The sequence below is a fragment of the Vulpes vulpes genome, chromosome 15, assembly GCF_048418805.1.
Source record: "Vulpes vulpes isolate BD-2025 chromosome 15, VulVul3, whole genome shotgun sequence".
NCBI classification, from domain to species: domain Eukaryota; kingdom Metazoa; phylum Chordata; class Mammalia; order Carnivora; family Canidae; genus Vulpes; species Vulpes vulpes.
Window position 1 is genome coordinate 102,014,802 of NC_132794.1, and position 19,194 is coordinate 102,033,995.

Below are 19,194 nucleotides of genomic sequence, written 5' to 3' on the forward strand. Positions count from 1 at the left end.
CCGCCCCTCCCGGAGGACTGGCCCGCGCGACTCCGCCCCCAGGCCCCGCCCCGCCTCCAGCCCCGCCCCCGGCCCCGCCCCTCCGGGAGGACTGGCCCGCGCGACTCCACTCCGCCCCCAGGCCCCGCCCCGCCTCCAGCCCCGCCCCCGGCCCCGCCCCTCCGGGAGGACTGGCCCGCGCGACTCCACTCCGCCCCCAGGCCCCGCCCCGCCTCCAGCCCCGCCCCCGCCCCCGCCCCCGCCCCTCCGGGAGGACTGGCCCGCGCGACTCCGCCCCCAGGCCCCAGCCCCGACCCCGACCCCGCCCCTCCCGGAGGACTGGCCCGCGCGACTCCGCCCCCGGCCCCGCCCCCGGGCCCGGGCCCGCCCCCGGCTCCGCCCCAGACCCCAACCCCGCCCCTCCCGGGGGACTGGCCCGCGCGACTCCGGCCCCGGCCCCGCCTCCAGCCCCGGCCCCGCCCCAGACCCCGACCCCGACCCGCCCCGGGGACCGGCCCGCGCGACTCCGCCCTCGGCCGCCCGGGCTTTTACTTTCGCTTTCTTGCGGGCGGCCCCAGACCTAGCCGCGGAGGGACCGAGACGGACGCCAGCCCCGCCGCCCCGCCGCTGCCGACACGGTAACCTCGCGGCCCCCGCCCCCCGCCCGCCCGCGCGCGCCGAGTCCGGGGAGAGGGCCCGGCCCAGCTCGCTCCGCCCCGCCCAGCCCCGCCGGCCCTCGGTTCCCTGCTGGCCGCCGGCGGGACAGCCCCGCAGCTCGGCTTTTGGGAAAGGGGGCGTGGAGGGAGCGGGGAGGGAGGGGGTGGCGGTCTCGCCAGGCTGACAGCGAGCGCTCCGCTGTGGGACCACCCTGGGCGCTGGTCCCCGCGCCCCTCTAAGTCAGCCGCGGGCCTCGCTGTGCCTGTCTGTTAAATGGGAACGGTGCTGATCGCGGCCTGAGGGGCGCCGGGAGGATGGAAGGAGGTGACCGGTGCATGTAGCAGGGGGGCCTGGGTCAGGGCTCAGTGTGCAGGAGCTGCTGACTTCCTGCCTGGGGCCGCTGGTGCAGGGCCCTTGAAGATCTCTTGAGGAGGTGACAAAAACAGGACCACAGTCGACCTTGCAACCTTTCACCGTTGTGTTCAAGTTTATCGTAATGGAGCAGTAAAATTACTTGTGGGTTACTCTGTGTGGGCCATGCTCAGGCTCTTCCCTTGAACTCTTGCTCTGGTGGACTGTGTGGCCCTGTCCTTTATTTACTTACAGGCTATTTCCTCCTTCAGGGGCTGCTGACCTTCAGCCCCTATGAACAGCCCTCACCTGGGTTCACAATCCACCTCTGCTTCCTGTTAGTTGTGTGGCCTTGGGCAGGTTACTTAAACTCTCTGAAGAAACCCAGGTTTCTTCTGCAATGGGCAGGGGCTCCAGCCTCCTAGCAGTGCTGCGAGCCTCTGGTGACGGGGGTACCCAAGTACCAGGGGAGCCTTCTCCAAGTGCCAAAGGTGAAAGGTCCTCAGGGCTGCTTCTCTTTGAGCCTTTTAGGGAGATTGTCTTCATGGGGGAAGAGTGGGGGGCAAGTTGTGTTATGCCACTTTTCAGAGGAAGTAGATGCAATGAGTCCTCCCACTCATGGAAAAAAAGTTCAGGATATAGCCAGAAGTGCTTTCCTACCAGATATGTACCAGTCACCTATTAAAACATGTTTAGAAACAATCACTAGAGAAATATTTTTTCATTCTCTGTAAAAGCTGCTTAAAATATCCGTGAAGGTTGGCAGTTGAATGTTTTCTTGGTCTTGAGTTCTGCTGACAGTGGCGATAATAAGGAATGTTTATTGGACATCTAGAATGTGCTATAGTGTACTTAGTACTTTACATGCGTTTTTCCATTCATCTCACAGCCTGTGACTTAGGCATCATTATCTTCCCAATTCACAGATGAGGAAGCTGAGGCTCAAAGAAATTGAGCCCTTTGTTCAAGGTCCCATGGCTGGTAGATGGAGGAGCCAGTTTAATCCCTGATCTGCTCTTCCCATGACTGGGCTCTCAACTTGGTTGTGTTCTCTGTCCTGTGTCAATAATTTATTCAGACACTGAATGATTTAAACATTTTAAGTACATTTTAATTAAAACATTTATAAAAAAAAAATATTTATCGGGGCAGTTGGGTGACTCCGTCAGTTAAGCATTCAACTCTTGATTTCAGCTCGGGTCATGATCTCAGGATCCAGCCGCTGCGTCAGGCACGGCGCTGGGCATGGAGCCTGCTTAAGATCTGTCTCTTTGCTCTCCCTTTGCCAATTCCCCCCCATCCTTCTCTTAAAAGAAAAAAAAAGGAAGGTTTATTTATATTTTTTTAAGATTTTATTTATTCATGAGAGAGAGAGAGAGAGAGGCAGAGACACAGGCAGAGGGAGAAGCAGGCTTCATGCAGGGAGCCTGACGTGGGACTCGATCCTGGATCTCCAGGATCACGCCCTGGGCTACAGGCGGCACTAAACCGCTGAGCCACTGGGGCTGCCCAAAAGAAAGATTTTTTTTTTTTAATTGATTTATGACAGTCACACAGAGAGAGAGAGAGAGGCATAGATACAGGCAGAGGGAGAAGCAGGCTCCATGCACTGGGAGCCTGACGTGGGATTCGATCCTGGGTCTCCAGGATCGCGCCCTGAGCCAAAGGCAGGCGCTAAACTGCTGCGCCACCCAGGGATCCCCCAAAAGAAAGATTTATTGAGTGTCCACTATGTTCTGTCCAGAACTTTTCTATGACTGAAACAAAAAAGGATAATTAAGATACACTCTAGTTGAGATACGCTCTCTGTCCGCAAAGAGTTCGAATCTTACTGGATACTAACGACAATAAGGATGACAAGAGCTAACCGGGAGTGCCTACGTGGAGCTCCTGGCAGTGCCAGTGCTTTATGTGCATCACGTACTGATTCATTTAGAGAGAAGATCGACACGTGTAATTGAAGACAGATGCGCTGTTGGATGAGCGGGAACACTTGTGTGATGACTGTTCTTTATGGCCTGAGCCCTAAAAGAGGATGAACACTGGAAAACAACACTGGGCCTGCCCCATCCAGGCACAGCAGAGCTGAGATAGATAGATTTTCCTAGTGGGCTCTGAGTATGAGTGGAAATACAGGGTCAACACCACATCTTGGCTTGGCTGAAATGATGTGGCCAACATCAGGCACCCTGCTGGGTCAGCACCCTTGTTTGGGTGAACTTGATTTTCCCCAGAAATCAAGCCTGGCCTCATGGGAGTAAGAGAGTCACTGAGTGTTTGCTGTCCCCCTACACAGTGCTCAGCATCAATCCAGAAAGAGGCCGTAGGTTTCAGACGGAAGACCCTTCTTGCCTCGTGTTTGGGGGAAAAGCTCATGGAAAGCCTCCCACACTGAACCATAGAAGTGAGACTGAATTTTATGTCTTGGTAGCCAAGTCCAAAGTCCCCTCCATGTGGTTGGGAAGGACAAGGAGTTAAAGCTGCACCCCTGCTTTGATGGAGCATGTGTGTGCAGTTCCCCTCTGCCTGCAGCACCCCATCCCCGCCCTCTCGGCTTCCCCTTCTCAGACCTCAGGTCAAATATCTCCTTCCCTGAGAGCCCTCCCTAATTCTTCCGAGGCTCAGGAGGGTCCCCCTGGTATGGCTTTGGATGGTTGGTCCCTGTGGCACTCACCACAGGGTAGCTCGACATTTGTGCCATCCTTTTATCAAAACCTCCCTGTCAAGGCAGCACCAGGTCAATGTGGTCCCAGCTTTATCCTCTGCTCCTAGCACACAACCTGCTGTGTTATCCCCCCAGTAAATATTCAATGAGTGAATGAAGGGGAGTTGCCAAAACTCTTCTCAGCATTTCCCGCAATATCAGAACAAACATCTGGCTTTCTTAGGAGCTGTTTGCTTAGGATTGTCCTTTTTTAAAAGTTGGTCACGTTAGCATCCACAAAAGGCTCAAGGCTTAAAGACCACATGTCAGAGGTAGTGTCTTTTTCTGATGAATCTTGTATGACTTTAACTTGTTATTTTTAAAAATGTTTCTGTGCTTTGCTAACAACAATGCCCATGAAAAGTGACTAAGTCGGGGCAGCCCTGGTGGCCCAGCGGTTTAGCGGCGCCTTCAGCTCGGGGTATGATCCTGGAGACCCAGGATCGAGTCCCACGTCAGGCTCCCTGCATGGAACCTGCTTCTCCCTCTGCCTGTGTCTCTGCTTCTCTCTCTCTCTCTCTCTCTCTCTGTGTCTGTCATGAATAAATAAATAAAATACTTAAAAAAAGAAAAGTAACTAAATCTGCATAAAGGAGATGAAATGAAAACTATGAAGAGTTTCTGCATGCCTGAATTTATGTGTATCTGATTTAGGGACGGGGCTATCTCTGTTTTCAAGAAACATTGCACTCTAATCTGAAAAATCTAACTGCCACCAACCCGACACTCATTGGTGGCAATGGTGGGGGGGGCTCATGAGGTGTTGAAAAACAAGTTGGCCACATGGCTCCTCTCAGTCATTGTAGAGAGCTGCTGTGGGACCTCTCCCCCCCACCCACCCCCATTCTCTTCACCCCACTAAGGTAAGCTGCAAGGTGACATGATAATGCCACTCAGAATTCCATGAGGTGGGCATGTTGCCATCTTGGACGCCTCCTCTCAAGCTGGATTCCTTCTCCTTCCCACCTCCAGAAGTCCTTACTTGTGCTCTGGGGCACAACGTGTTCTGTCAAGTGGATGCCTTCTTGTTCTCCAACAGTGATAATATCCCAGGGTGAGCCTAATGGGAATGCAGACCTGCATTTGCCAACTGTGGCCCAGTCTACAATCTCTTAGAGATCGAAACAGAAGAAATTGGGCCCTGGTGGGGCTTTCCTCCATTACTAAAAGTTGAGCCCTTCATCAGGAAGGAAACAGGATGTGATTTAGGAAAAAGGACTTTAGCACAGGCTCTGCTCCCAACCTGTTACATTCCTTTTGGCTGTTTCTCCTCCCTTGGGACATTGGTTTCTTCCAGCTTTCCATTCAATTAGTATTTATTCAGTAAGCACCTTTTGTGTGTTGGGTGCTTAGAATTGTGTTTGAGCTGAACAATAAGCAGAGTGAAAATAGAAGACAGGGAGAAAGGGGGTGGGGGGACTGATGAGATCGGTGTAATTAAGGCGGACCTCCCTATGGAGGTGACATTTAAGCTGAATTCTGAAGACTGATTATTAGTGAGCTGGGCAAAGATGTCATGTCCAGTGAATGTACGGGTGGTGACTTCCAGAAAGAACTATGAGCCCTGATAGAACCTGAAATGAACATAATATGCTTCAGGACACTGAGAGGGTGCATGGTATGATAGTAAAGGGGGGGAGGTCCTCTGGGGTGGATATGGCTGGCTTCAAATCAAAGTTTTACTATTAATTATTTATGTAGCCTGGGACAAGCTATGTAACTTTTTCTTGCCTCACCTACCTCATTTGTCAAAAAGCAGTGATCACAGGGGTGGTCTAACAGCATTATTGAGAATATTAAATAAGATAATGCTTATAAAACACATAAATAATGAGTCAGTTTTTATTCTTTTTTTAAGATTTTATTTATTTGAGAGAGAGAGAGAAAACAAACGAGCAGGGGGGAGGGGCAGAGAGAGAGGGAGAAGCAGACTCCACACAGAGCAAGGAGTCTGACGTGGGGCTCAATCCCAGCACCCTGAGATCATTACTTGAGCTGGAAAGCAGAAGCTCAACCAACTGAGCCATCCAGGGACCCCAGTCAGTTTTTATTCTTATTGTTATTTTTAACTCTTTGAAGCAGAGAAAGTAGTAGATTAGTAGGAGACCCTACTTTTTTTGTAAAGGGCCAGGTAGTAAATATTCTAGGCTTCTTAGGCCACATGGTCTCGATCACAATTGCTCAATTCTGGTTGTGAAAGGAAGGCAGCCATAGGCAATATGTAAACGAATGGGTATCTTTGTATTTCAGTAAAACTTTATTTGTAAAAACAAGTGGTGGGCATAGTTTGCAGACTCCAATACTAGATGATGAAGGGTCTTTTTTTTTTTTTTAAGATTTTATTTATTTATTCATGAGAGAGAGAGAAAGAGAGAGAGAGAGGCAGAGACACAGGCAGAGGGAGACACAGGCTCCATGCAGGGAGCCTGATGCAGGACTCGATCCCAGGACTCCAGGATCACGTCCTGGGCCTAAGGCAGGCACTAAACCACTGAGCCACCCAGGGATCCCATGATGAAGGGTCTTAAAATCTAGGGAGATCAGTTTAGATTTGAACTTTGTGGGGGGTTTTTGTTTTTTTGTTTTTTTTTTTTTTTGAGGATTTTATTTATTTATTCATGAGAGACACAGACACAGAGAGAGGCAGAGACGTAGGCAAAGCAAGAAGCAGGCTCCCTGTGAGAAGCCTGATATAGAACTCGATCCCAGGACCCCAGGACCCCAGGATCACAACCTGAGCCAAAGGCAGATGCTCAACCACTGAGCCACCCAGGTGCCCCAGATTTGAACTTTTTAGATGGTAGGGATCTCTTGAAGATTCTTGAGTAGGAAAATAACTTGCTGGAAACCTATTTTGGTAGAAACATGTAATAAAAGAATCTAATACAGAAAGCTTACATCCCAGATTCCTACTGTTTTTTAATTGGGTTTGAGTGATGCCAGGAAAAAGCTGAGCACTTTATAGCCTGTCAGAAATATGGGGGGAGTTTCTTGTTGCTACAGACCTTGACGGACTTTCCACAGCTTCATGATTTTTTTTAAAACATTTTTTTAATTTAAATTCAATTTGCCAGCATATAGTATAACACCCAGTGCTCATCCCATCAAGTGCCTTCCTCAATGCCCATCACCCAGTTACCCCATCCCCTCACCCATCTCTCCTTCCACAACCCTTTATTTGTTTCCCAGAGTTAGGAATCTATCATGGTTTGTCTCCCTCTCTAATTTTTCCCACTCAGTTCCCTCTCTTTTCCCTTATAATCCCTTTCACTATTTCTTATATTCCACATATGAGTGAAACCATATGACGATTGTCCTTCTCCAATTGACTTACTTCACTCAGCATAATACTCTCCAGTTCCGTCCACGTCAAAGCAAATGATGGGTATTCATCTCTTCTGATGGCTGAGGAATATTCCATTGTATACATAGACCACATCTTCTTTATCCATTCACCTGTTGAAGGACATCATGGCTCCTTCCACAGTTTGGCTATTGTGGACCTTGCTGCTATGAACATTGGGGTGCAGGTGTCCTGCTGTTTCACTGCATCTGTATCTTTGGGGCAAATCCCCAGTAGTGCAATTGCTGGTTCATAGGGTAGCTCTATTTTTAACTTCTTGAGGAAGCTCCACCCCGTTTTCTAGAGTGGCTGCACCAGTTCACATTCCCACCAACGGTGCAAGAGGGTTCCCCTTTCCTCACATCCTCTTCAACATTTGTTGTTTCCTATCTTGTTAATTTTCGCAATTCTCACCCGTGTGAGGTGATATCTCATTGTGGTTTTGATTTGTATTTCCCGGATGGCAAGTGATGTGGTGCATTTTCTCATGTGCTTGTTGGCCACGTGTATGTCTTCTTTGGAGAAATTTCTGTTCATGTCTGCTGCCGATTTCATGATTGGGTTTTTTGTTTCTTGGGTGTTGATTTTAAGAAGTTCTTTATAGGTCACCCAAGAAACAAAAAATCCACAGCTTCTTATACACATGGTACTTTTAACAAAATCTTGGATGTCGGATGAGAAGCTCCCTAAGGGCACAGATTTTGTTTCCTTTGCTGCTGTCTCATCCATCTCTGGAACAGTGCCTGAAATAAAGTTGGTGCTCAAGCATTTGAATGAATTGTTGATGCAATAGCCCTGGAGCCTGTGTATGCAAGATTGCTCACCTCCAGGCTTAATTAAAAACTGTTAACACCTAGAAAGTGCTGCTTAAAAATATCCTGAGGCCAGCAATGCCACTAGATACCAATGTTCTGGTTTGTTTTTCTCTTTCCAGATGGCAGATGATCAAGACTGTGGTATGGAGCAGGCAGCTGGGGACTCAGAAAGCCCAGATGCAGTTGATGCGAGGCCAGACCGGTCCTCCTTTGTCCCATCACTCTTCAGGTAAGTTTCCTTCTTTGCAGGATGAAAGAGGGGCCCTGGGCTTCCTCAGCCCACTATGCCTCTGCCATTCTGCATGTGTGTGGGGAGGGGAACATTCTGGGCAGGACACCTGTGCTGAGCGTAGAAGATATGCACAGAGTCCTGTCAGCTGTATGTGACAACAGGAGGGCTCCCATGTGTGCTCCCTGTCTCGTAGGGCAAGCCCAGGTGCAGGGGAAACGAAACTATGGGGGCGCCCTGCCCGGTGGCGTTGCATCTGGATGGCAGCCGCCCAGGAGGAAGGAGCTGTCCTGGGCAGAGATAATTTGCAGCCAGCCTCCTCTGGGGCTGAGCATGGGCTGCTGCTGCCAGATAGGACCAGGTTTTAGCTGAAAGGTAGAACCCAGGGACATGGGACAGAGGTTTTAGGGTAGCACTCCATTGAAGGAAATATCCTGTCTACTGAGTCTCGCCTTATCTTTTCTTGAGTTCACTTCTAAAATTCTAAATTTTGCATTTAATAATAATAGGAAGGAAGGTTGAATGGATGAATGGAAAAAAAGAAGATTGGATGGATGGATGGATGGATACAAGAAAGGAAGATTGGATGGATGCAAGAAAGGAAGGTTGGATGGCTGGATGGATGGATGGATAGATGTAGGTTGGAGAAAGAGGGAAGGAGGGAGGAAGGAAAGGGTGTAAAGAAAACCTAGTGCTCTATTTCCCTCCCTGAGTCAGTGTCTATTTGCTTTGCTGTCACAGAACTCTAGCTCAAAGATGATAGTGTTAAGAAATAATAAGGAGGTAAAAAGGGCAAAATCCTTATATAAAAGCCACATCACTCCCATTTCATTCTACTATATATATTTTTATTAGTATATTTCTTAAACATATACATGAACTTGGAACAGCCCAGTGTGGCCCCAAACAGCCCCATTTCTAATGCCGTCCTTCACTCTTATTAGATTATTGTATACATAGAAAAACCATTGCACTGCCTCATTCAAGGAGACCCACAGATACTGAATTGTCTGTTTGTTAGACAATGTGGAAGTTTTGATATCATCTAAGAATTAGGATGGATGAGAGTCTGTGCTTCTTTCATATAGTAGGAAACAAGAAACTGAGAAAGGGGAGGCAATATATTAAGCAGTCCAGTTTTAGGAAAAATACATATAGAGGTTGAGGATCTGATCAATCATTTCCTTAAAGCTGCTGGTGTCTGTACCCCTTGGAAGGTCTTCGAGTGCCTTGTTTGGATACATCTGCCTTACAGATGCATCATTTTGCAAAAATAGATATGGTCTGTGATACAGGTGTTTGTTTGTTTGTTTGTTTGTTTGTTTTTTACCCCCTTAGGTCCTTTGGAAAGGTCAATAAGCCCAGATAGTCTTCTGTATTCTAGTTCACTGTACCATTTTTTATAGCATGGCTGATGTTGACCTTAAGCTACATGTTATCAAGATAAACAGTAATTATTCTTGCAAAATCCTTGAATTATATTCCTTTTTCCAGTTAAATATTTGAATTAAATTAAATGGGCAGGAGCCAGATTTAGAAGGGCTTGTCTGCAAGTCATGTCAAGGATTTGGAAGCTGTTTTAGTTATATGTATTGTAAGAAGTGACTGTTGAATTATTAAACAACCCTGAGCTATAGTAAATGGCAATTTAGTATCTTATTCTTCCAAGTTGTAGATTGTTGGTTGCTTGTTTCCTGTACCTTCACTAGGCATCGGACTTGAACCCTATATTACATGATGCACAGACCACCTACCAAGGAGGCAGTTGATTCACATAAACTTCTACTTGGATTTGTGATATACCCTTAAAATTTAGGTTTTTCCTTTCTTTTTTACTTAAGTAAGATGGAATGTTCTTTCATCTGGCTTTAAAATTACCATGTCAGGGGTGCCTGGTTGGCTCAGTCAATTAAGTGTCTGCCTTTGGCTCAGGTCATGATTCCAGAGTCCTGGAATTGAGCCTGCTTCCAGCTCCCTGCTCAGTGGAGCACCTGCTTCTCCTCCCTCTGCCCCTTCCCCTGCTCATGCTCTCAGTCTCTATATCTCTCATAAAATCTTTAAATATATAAATAAGTAAAATTAACTATGTCAAATCCCATTTTGGGTCACTAATTCATTACTTCAGTCACTCATTAAGTATCTGTGGAGCAACAGAGAGAAGTCCCCTATACCAAATTTGAACCTGCATTCACCTGTCTCTCACACCGAGCTCTCAACTAGGACTCTCAGCTGCTGCCTTAATGTGCCAGGCTCTGTGTTTGGCCTAGGGCTGCAGCTGGAAACAAGGTCAACAAGATCCACATGGCCCCAGCCCCAGACAGTCACATTCCTGCAGGGAAGGCGGCTCTGCAACAGGAAACTAAGGTATGCTGCTGGTACGGAGGCAGGACAGAGCAGGGCACTTGGGGAGTAAAATTGAAAAAGGGACCCACCCTGGTCTTGGGTGAAGGAATGTCCCCTGGGAGATGTGATGTATGAGACTTGATAGAGGGAAGAAGTTGGGGAGGGGGTGGGTGGGTACCTGAGATCAGGGTGGTGGTGCGTGCTGGCAGGAATGTGGGATGTGGATGGCTGGCAGAAGAGAAGACAGGAGAAATAGGCAGGGGCCAGATTTAGAAGGACTTGCCAGTAAGTCACATTAAGGATTTGGAATCAATCCTAAGAGCAAGGAAGTCATGAAAGAATTTTAGAAGTAGAGTGACTTAGGGGCATTTGGTGGCTCTGAGTTAAATGACTGGCTCTTGGTTTCTGCTCAGGTCATGATCTCAGGATCATGAAATCAAACCCCACACTGGGCTCCTCTTTCAGCACAGTCTTCTGGAGGTTGTCTCTCTCCCTTTCCTTCTGTCCCTACCCTACCCCTGCACACTTACACACACTCTCTTTCTCTTAAATAAATCTTAAAGAGAAAAGTAGGGGTGCCTGGGTTGTTTCATTGGTTCAACGTCTGCCTTCAGCTCAGCTCATGAACTCAGGGTCCTGGGAACAAGCCCCATGCCGGGCTCTCTGCTCAACAGAGTCTGCTTCTCCCTCTCATTCTCCCTCTGTGCTCACTCTCTTTCTCAAATAAATTAAAAAAAAAAAAGTAGAGTGACTTAATCAACCATATCTACCTACCAAAAAAAGAATGAAAGAAAGAAAGAAAAGAAAAGAGAGGAAGGAAGGAAGGAAGGAAGGAAGGAAAGAAAGAAAAGAGAAAAGAAAAGAAAAGAAAAGAAAAGAAAAGAAAAGAAAAGAAAAGAAAAAGAAAGAAAGAAAGAAAGAAAGAAAGAAAGAAAGAAAGAAAAAGAATCGTTCAGGATTGCCAGAGCTGCAGTGCAGGGCAGGCCCTGAAGAGGGCAGGGAGCTGTTGCAGCTCTTGGGGGCCAGATGCATCAGGTGGAGAGGAGCGGCCGGACCCCAAGAGATGCCGCAGGTCCCAGAGGTAAAAGGAATGGGACTTTGTGACCAAAAGGAAGGAATGGCCGAAGAGGGGAGAGACGACGAGGAAAGTGGCACCTGAACCCCAAGGAAGAGTGGAAGTCAACTGCTGACCCCTGAGCCCTCTGATTAGAGAAAGAAGTGAAGAAATCCCTATTTCTATCGTCATAGTGTCAGAATGGCACCAGCGTTTGCCACCTTTCATAATTTCCCTGAACATTCCTGCTGCCTTGGCTCTGCTGCGCAAGAGCACATGACAGTTTTGGGTGGTGCCAGGGACTTGGCCTGTGATGGGCCAAGACTCTAAGTGCAGCTCTGAACAATGGGACTTGCCACAAAGAGCAGGTGTCCATGGTCACACCTGGCCTGTCGACTCCATGCACCTCCAGCTCTGTGTCTTGAGATTCTAACGGGGATTGTTTCTTCCACTGAATTTAACTCACTGCGGTGACCTGAATACGGCACCCCCTCCCGTGGTCCCCTCAGCAGAGTGCAGGACAAGAAGTATCCCACCTGTCAGGTGTGTAGGTGAGTCAGGAGCTACTTCCAGTACTCTCCGCCCCAGATGGCAGGGACCCCACCCAGCCTGTCCCATCTCCAGCTCCCTTCTCCAAAGTGTCAGAATTACTGTCAGGTAAGGCAAGGTGGGGGGGACAGTTGGCACCTCCTGCCCATTTGTAATTGAGGACACTCGCCTTCCCCTGAGGACCTCAGGGATTCTGGGAAATGAGAAAGAAGTCTCCTTCTCTCCCCAGAGCCTTGGGAGGACTCCCTGGCCCCCGGGTAGTTTTAAGCTTTCAGACTGATCTTGGCTTTGTCACCTCAGTGTCACTAGATGGCACCACAGCATCGTTTTATTTCCATTCTGTTGGGCCCTGAGTAAACACGGCTGTTCTTTAACTTACTTTAAAAACAACAACAACAACAACAAAAAACTCCACTAATTTTATTAAAGTATTTTCTAATTTCCTCATCATTGAAGAACATTTGGAAAACACAGGAAACCACAAAGGAAAAATATTCAAGATATTAATTTGAAATGAATAAAAGTGTTTGGACTTGTAAACAGAAAAGACTTAGAAGAAATCAGTGTGTCCATTCATTATGAACCACAGTTTATGGAAAGAGGCCTAGAATCATCTGTGCATTTGAAGAGGGCTTCAAGGTAACCCTAGCTCCTGGCACAGGGTACCTGCCCTCCAGGGTAGTGGTGTGGTCCCTGCCCTGGTGTAAACTCGGGTTCTTACTGAGTGTCTAAGCGCAGCTACAGAAACGGCTGAAAACTGTAGTGTACTGGGAAGCGTGGGGTGTAGGGGCAGGGAGGGAGGGAGGAAGGAGGGAGAACCTGATACATTGGAAGTGGAGTTAGTAGGGGAGAGGAAGAGCCTGCCTGCCAGGGCCAGGCCACAATGAAAGTGATGATCAGACTGTGCCTCAAAGGACAGGTTCTTGGGATGTGGGTGGAGGCCCATGGACAGGGTGAGTTTGGACCTGGTGACGCCACCGGGAGCCATGGCAGGTGCAAGACGGCCCCTGCCCAGCAGCCTCCCGCATGTCCTCTCTGGGGCACAGTGGAGCTGTGCTTCTCCCTTTCTCAATTCTGCCCGAGGTCAGTATTAATTGGAAATAGAAGACAAAGTAGCAAACAGATTTTACCCACTCAGATTTCCCCACAGCCTTCTGTGTCCCTGCAGAGGGGTGTGTTTATCCTTCCATTTCCCAAGGGAAGGGGGCTGGGGGAAATCCTTGTTTTCAAAACTTGATAAACTCCCACATTTTGAGACACTTGTTCAGCTCTCCTGGGCTTTCTGCTTCGTGTCATCCTTGTGTTCCTCCCTTTGTGCTCCTCAAGTGTATTTAGGGAAGGCCACTGGCTTCTAACTCTTTCTCCTCCATTGCTACTCGGGTTTCTCCACCAACTAAGGGCTGTATGTAAACAGATCCCTGTAAGACTATGTGTTCTTTGTAGAATTATAGGAAAGATCCAGGTGGCTTGTCTTCTCCTGTGGAGGGGAGGGTGTTTCAGAAGAAGCAATGCTTTGGAATTAGAGAAAAGAACAAAGATCGCAGACCTTGAGCTCATTCCAAAGACTATGTTCCAAATGAAGCAAAAGCCATTTGATCACACTCTGGTTAAAAGGGGCGAGGTCTGGCTGGGTACCCCAAAAGAAGAGGAATGTTAAAATATACCCAGGGAGTTGACTTTTCCATAAAGGAAGTCTTCAAATTCAGACTGCAGAGCACTGGATGCCTGGCTCCCGAATTTGTACATAAACGGTACTAAAGGTTGACTGCTGTATTTGCAGCAGTGATGACACCACCTAAAACGACAGCAGGGGTGATATGGAGGCTGACATCCCAGCTTCTGGTCCTGGCCTCCCAATCACCAGTTGAGGGACTAGCAGGTCCTTTGACTTTGTCGAGCCTGTTTTCTCATTTGCATAATAGGGACGTGAATACCCTCCATGGGATTGTTTGTGAGAATTGAATAAAGTAACCATCCGCTTGCTGAATTGCCTGATGAAGAAACCGTATGTCATTCCTGATGGGGAAGAAATCATACCGTTGTAATGTTGAAACTGGAAGACTCCTGAAATCGTGCTTTGTCCAGTCTCCACCTCCAACGGTCAAGGAAAGTTAAGACCAGAGAGGTTAAGTGCTTTACCCATAGTCACCCAGCAAGACCAAGACCAAGACCCAGGTCTAACTTGGGTCCAGTGCTCCACCCCTTAAATCAAGTGCCAGTCACGACTACAGTGACGTAGAGCCTTTCAACCACAGTAATCTACCAGCAGAGCGGTTTTTTTCTCCTACCCAACTGGGTCAGCAAATTTAATTCTTCATTGAAAGTGCTCCCTTTCTGCTTCACTTCAGCTGAGGGATGGACAGCTTTCCAACAGGGCTAGCGATGGGCTTTCTGGTAAAGAAAGCCAAGTACCCATTACAGGAGCAGGGAGCCACACCTCTAAAGCATGGACACAGGATCTAGAAACTTTGAAGCTCCACACATGTAGAATATCTCCAGTCATGTTAGGTTATGGCTCTCCCAGAAGGGGAAAAATGAGCTGTACGGTTAAAAGAAAAAAATGAAGAAGGAAAGTAAATGACCGGGTTTTCATAGTAATAAAAATGTTAAAACACTCTTCTGGAAGTAAGTCTAGTCATAGAGAAGTTACTCTGAGAGGTACCGGGGGGGCTCCGTTGATTAGATATCAGACTCTTGGTTTCCACTCAGGTCATGATCTTCAGGGTCATGAGACCGAGCTCCCACATCAGGGTCTGTGCTCAGCGGGGAGTCTGCTCGAGATTCTCTCTCCCTCTTCCTTTGCCCCTCCCCACCTAAAATAAATAAGTAAAATCTTAAGAAGAAGGAGAAGGAGGAGGAGGAGGAGGGAAGAAGGAAGAAGGAAGAAGAAGAAAAGTACTTTGAAACTAAGGCTCCTGGGGATCCCTGGGTGGCTCAGAGGTTTAGCGCCTGCCTTTGGCCCAGGGCGTGGTCCTGGAGTCCCAGGATCGAGTCTCGCGTCGGGCTCCCAGCATGGAGCCTGCTTCCCCCTCCTATGTCTCTGCCTCTCTCTCTGTCTCTATGTCTATCATAAATAAATAAATAAATCTTAAAAAAAGAAAAGAAACTAAAGCTTCTTAGTTTAGAAGGCCTGTTGCTTCTCCAGGACACATGTGGTCACAAGTAAGAGATGTACAGTGTGGCCCTGCATGTTCAAACTCCGAGCTTACTGGAGCTCTGGGTGTTGTCTAGCATGCACCTGTTGTGGAGAATTGCTCTGCCTTTCCTCTGAAAGTGGAAAAGATAAATGCAGTGACTGTGTAAGAACGCGGGCTGTCCTGTTAGCCGTTCTAAGTTCTGGAGCTTGCAGCCATAATACAGACATCAGTTCTAGGCTATTGAAAGGGAATTCTGTTCTTGATTTACCCCTGGCTGATTTTTTTTTTTTTTTAGTCTTTTATCAAAATATTTTTCTTTTTTTATTTTTCTTTCTTCCTTCTTTCTTTTAGAGAGAGAGAGAGAAGGCAAACACAAGCAGGGGGTGGAGGGGTGGAGAGAGAGAAAGAGAGAGGGAGAGTCTTCAGCAGGCTACAAGCCCAGTACGGAGCCCCATTAGGAGTTTGGTCCTATGACCCTGAGATCATGACCTGAGCCAAAATCAAGAGTCAGTCGCTTAACTGACTGAGCCACCCAGGTGCCCTTTTTATTAATTTTTATTGTCAGAGGTCTCTCTATTTCATTTTTCAAAGGGGGAGGAGGGAAATGTGTATGTAGATAAGTTTGGGGGAAAGAGTCTTTTTCTCCCTAGCATATTTTAAGCAACTCTGTTTCTCAAAGTAGGTGTATGTTTGCAAATTTGAATTTCAGAAAAGAATGTACAGAGCCAAGTTTCTCTATACCTGAGGACAGCAATTGGTTGGGTTTGCCTAGAGTAGCAGGTGCTGCAGCTCCACTCTCTCAGTTTCACACCCTTCTACTGCCCAAGACCTTGAACCAGGAAGTTGAGAAAAGCAATGCTGAAACATTTGCTTAATAATTGTTTCATTTTTATGTGTCCACATTTTCCTCTTTGCATGTGGAGGTACAGTAACTGCGAGACCATTCACTTTACTCCAGACCATTAAAAAAGTTTATATGCCTTATTTGAAAACTAAGGCCATTTGGTCCACCTTTTCTTTCATTTGTGTTAGTACCTTGAGCACCTTTATAAGGAGAAAAATAACCCAAAGAATTTGAACAGTGATCCTCCACGAAGTCACCTCCTATTTTTGTTCATTTACTTACATATAATTTTCCACTTTTGCAATTTCCGCGTGTGCTGTTTTGCCACCTTTTGTAGACTGGCACTTTGGTGGGTCACCCACATCTGCATGCTCATCACTTTAAATAGCTGTGTGGGATTTTGTTCTTCTGATACTCAGTCTCTTGCTTAGCCATTCCCCTGTTTCCATGTTATCACTCTTAAAATGATGCTTCTGGCTGCATCTTTGTGGACATCTGGGGTTCCCCCCACCCACTTTGTATTCTATGCTCCTAGAAAGTCACTTTGTCCCTAGGGAGCTGTCCCGGGGTGGGGAGGATGCGGCAGTGTGGAGCCTGGGCATTTCTGCCGGTCAGCAGAGAAGGGGAGGCCAGTGTGACTTTCCCAGCCTCAGTGTGAATGGTCCTATGGAAAACTCTAGCGTGCAGTTCACTGCTGATTCAGTCACGGGCCTTCAGGGCTGGGCGGGCTGTGCCAGTCTGCTGTCCCCTGCTGAGCCCCGAGCATGTTGAGTTTTTATTATTACAGAGAAGAAGGAAACTCGCTGCCCATAGTTGCTGGGCGAAGCCTAGTTCTGATGCACAGGGGGGTGCTTGCGGATGGAGACACGAGGTACCACCTTCACTCTTTCCTTTCCTCTCTGCCTCACTCTGTGACTTGGTATGTCCGGACTGTCGGGGATACCCGCTGCTAAAATGTTGAAACCATGAATGAATCATCCCAAAAATATTTAGACAAAGCAGCTACGAAAACCAGAGCTCTAGTTCCGAATGAAACAGCCCTGGGGAAATGTGTGCCTGGTGGTGTGTTTACTTTCCTGCTGATGAATGTCTGCAAACAGATAGAGCTTCTGGGGATCCTATTCATGGAGACGTTTTAGAAAATAAACAGTAGCAGGTTTGCATGTTTCTATTCCCTTCCGAATATAGAAAGGTATAATTCACATTTCCAGCAGCCTAGGGGATCCTGTAAGAGGATAAAACCTGTATTTATCCACTCCGGTGATGGGGAAAATTATACTCACACCCAGAATGGATTGTAAAAATTCATTGTGCACTCTCTGAGGTTTTTTACTTCTTCATAAAGTAGGCAGAGTATTTTTATCCTGTGATGTTTCCTGGTATGAGTTGCTGTAGGCTCTCCAAGGATGTCTTTTTGTACAAATAACCATCAGAGCTTGGTTGTAATTTTTTTGTCTCTTGACTTTGTTGAAATGACTGAGTTGGCCTCACTCCGTGGAATCTGAGGTTTCAAAAAAAAAAAAAAAATGGGTCTCTAACCTAAGAAGTTAGGATCATCTAGTTTCTTCCTAATAATCAATGCTGTCATTATGTGTGTTCCTAGCAGAGATTTGAGCTTATCTGAATATGTCTGGGAAGAGAAGATAATGGCACTCGCTCCTACTGGTGAGGAAATGCAACACCTAGAAACAAGAAAGATGGTTAGGAAGCATTGTAGTAAATTAACCACCCGTTGCATTTTAGCTCACACTTGCGAACACTTACTAAATTGTTCTGCTAGGCTATCATGGTTATTGCACTCTTGCTTGTCTGGCCCAAAGAACAGCGATTTTATGGCCAGATTTTTTTTTTTTAAATCTGTAGCCAGTTATGAAACACAGGAGCTTTTAAGAGGATTTAGAACTTTTAATTCACTGTTCTGGCTTACCATGATCCTTATCCTTAATAGCACGTTTCAAAACACATGTTTCTTCTTCTTCTTCTTCTTTGGCATAGTAATCTTGGCCAAAGTCTTCATAAGGTGAAAAAGGTCAAGATAAAAGCTGGATTTATCAGCAGAGAATTAGCAAAGGCAGAGGAGAAGGGGTGGGGTGGGGGAGCAGGCAAGAAGTAGAAATGGGAAATAATAGAATCTGACTTAAAAAATACCATGGCCAGCTTGTATTTGCAATGTCTTTCTGTACCCCTCATCTGTACTTTGCAGAATAAATGGGATAGTGATTATTAACAGGCTTTGTAAAGCATAAAACATTACACAAATATTATTGATACTGGTTGCTGGTGACGTAGGGAAATGGGAAGTGGCTCTTCCACCGTTTGCCCTCTTGGTCAGATTCAGGAAAAAGGCTGGTCTCCATTGACCTAGTCCAGGAAGAAGCTCATGCCCTCCTTTTTGGGGTCTGTGCCATAGCAGCGCATACACGTGCCAGGATCTTCTGCAGAAAAGTCATATGAACTTAGGACTACAAGAATGACTACTTTTAGAAGATCTTATCTTGGGGGGTGGGGGAGGATCATCAGCTGAAGAAATTTCTCATCTGGATCTTTGAAAGCTTCTTAGTACCCTTCTCCTTCCCCACCGCTGGGCAAACCTGCTGTGCTGTGGACTGTTGCCATCTTCCTGCAGTGGCTAATTAATTAGCACAATCTCTTTGGAGCCCTTGAGGCCCTCATTCCTGTCCGAGGGCAGTTGTTTATCTGATGATCTGCTTGGCCCTGGCAATTGATTTCCAAACAGACAGTAACTCTTTATAAGCTGCTGGTACTAGGATTGCAAAGCTTCCCTCCCCGACTCTGAGTTACTGCGCCACCAGGGCAGTGCAGGGGACTCTCCAAACACTGTGCAAACAAAGGAGAAGTGGGGGTGGCATTGCATGCAGGGTGGCATTTCCTGGAAGCATTTCGGTTGTGCTGTCAAAGTAACCTCAGCTTCAAGCTCTGTGTGACTGCCCCCCAGGAGACGTTGCAGGTTTCACAGACAGTTGTAAATCACACCCATGACCCCGCGTCCAGTCTCGCTGCTGCCCAGGGGCACCTTCCACCTTCCACCATGTATCTGGTTCCACCTCCTGGCCATGAACCAAAGGTACCAAAGGCAGCACCCACATTGAAAGTGGCCTTTGACAGGAGGGGGCGAGCTAGCTCTCTGTCCTGTGCAGGGGTCGGCAGGGGAAGGTTAGAGTCTAGAGG

The 19,194-nt window shown here is 47.4% G+C and overlaps 1 protein-coding gene across 2 annotated transcripts in view; it reads left to right on the forward strand.

The window, feature by feature from the left end:
• The first annotated feature begins 451 nt into the window (after nt 1-451).
• CASP7 (caspase 7) overlaps nt 452-19,194 on the forward strand; it is a 31,739-nt gene continuing 12,996 nt past the window's right edge. The window contains exons 1-2 of one of the 2 annotated variants that reach the window (XM_072740084.1): nt 452-617; nt 7,969-8,078. In XM_072740084.1, the coding sequence (XP_072596185.1) occupies nt 7,969-8,078 (110 nt within the window). In that variant the 5' untranslated portion in view covers nt 452-617. The remainder of the gene's footprint in view (nt 618-7,968; nt 8,079-19,194) is intronic. The other variant, XM_072740085.1, reaches the window with a different exon arrangement.